Consider the following 609-nt stretch of genomic DNA (forward strand, 5'->3'; position numbering starts at 1 on the left):
CGGGGCGGGGCGGAGGTAGGCTGGGCCCGAGCTCGCGGCGCCCTCTGTCGCCTAGGTCGGGAACTACAAGCGGACGGTGCGGCGCATCGACGACGGCCACCGGCTGTGCAGCGACCTCATGAGCTGCCTGCACGAGCGGGCGCGCATCGAGAAGGCCTACGCCCAGCAGCTCACCGAGTGGGCGCGGCGCTGGAGGCAGCTGGTGGAGAAAGGTAGGGTGCCCCCCTCCTCGCCCCGCCTTTCCCTGCCCGCCTCGCGCTGGCCACACGCGCTGGGTGCCCGGAGCGCGGCCGGCCCAGGCCACGTGCTCAGCTCTGCCTGCCCGTCTGCCCGCTCCTTGAGGGCCCAGACGCGGGGGCCCGCCGGCAGAGGCCGCAGGACGGCAGCAGCCTTCTGGCCACGTCTGTGACAGGGCCCCCCTCCCCTCCCCCACGGTGCTCAGGAGGCGCCGGAGCACCCCAGGGCCCCCCAGCAGGAGCGGGAGTCCATGGGTTAGGGGTCCCTGGGTGGCGGGTTAGTGGGGCTTCTCGGGGCCCTTCAGGACAGAGCTTCTGCCCTGGCCGCTCTGCCAGCAGGTCCAGCGGGGGAGCCGGCTGCAGGGAGGACGGG

The 609-nt window shown here is 74.2% G+C and overlaps 1 protein-coding gene across 1 annotated transcript in view; it reads left to right on the forward strand.

Moving 5' to 3' along the window:
- PACSIN2 (protein kinase C and casein kinase substrate in neurons 2) overlaps nt 1–609 on the forward strand; it is a 12,304-nt gene that overhangs the window by 3,488 nt on the left and 8,207 nt on the right. Inside the window, exons 2-3 of the mRNA XM_012735107.1 lie at nt 56–212; nt 350–405. Of these exons, the coding sequence (XP_012590561.1) occupies nt 56–212; nt 350–405 (213 nt within the window). The remainder of the gene's footprint in view (nt 1–55; nt 213–349; nt 406–609) is intronic.

The sequence above is a fragment of the Condylura cristata genome, unplaced genomic scaffold (genome assembly GCF_000260355.1).
Source record: "Condylura cristata isolate star-nosed mole 26May11 unplaced genomic scaffold, ConCri1.0 scaffold00004, whole genome shotgun sequence".
Classification (NCBI taxonomy): domain Eukaryota; kingdom Metazoa; phylum Chordata; class Mammalia; order Eulipotyphla; family Talpidae; genus Condylura; species Condylura cristata.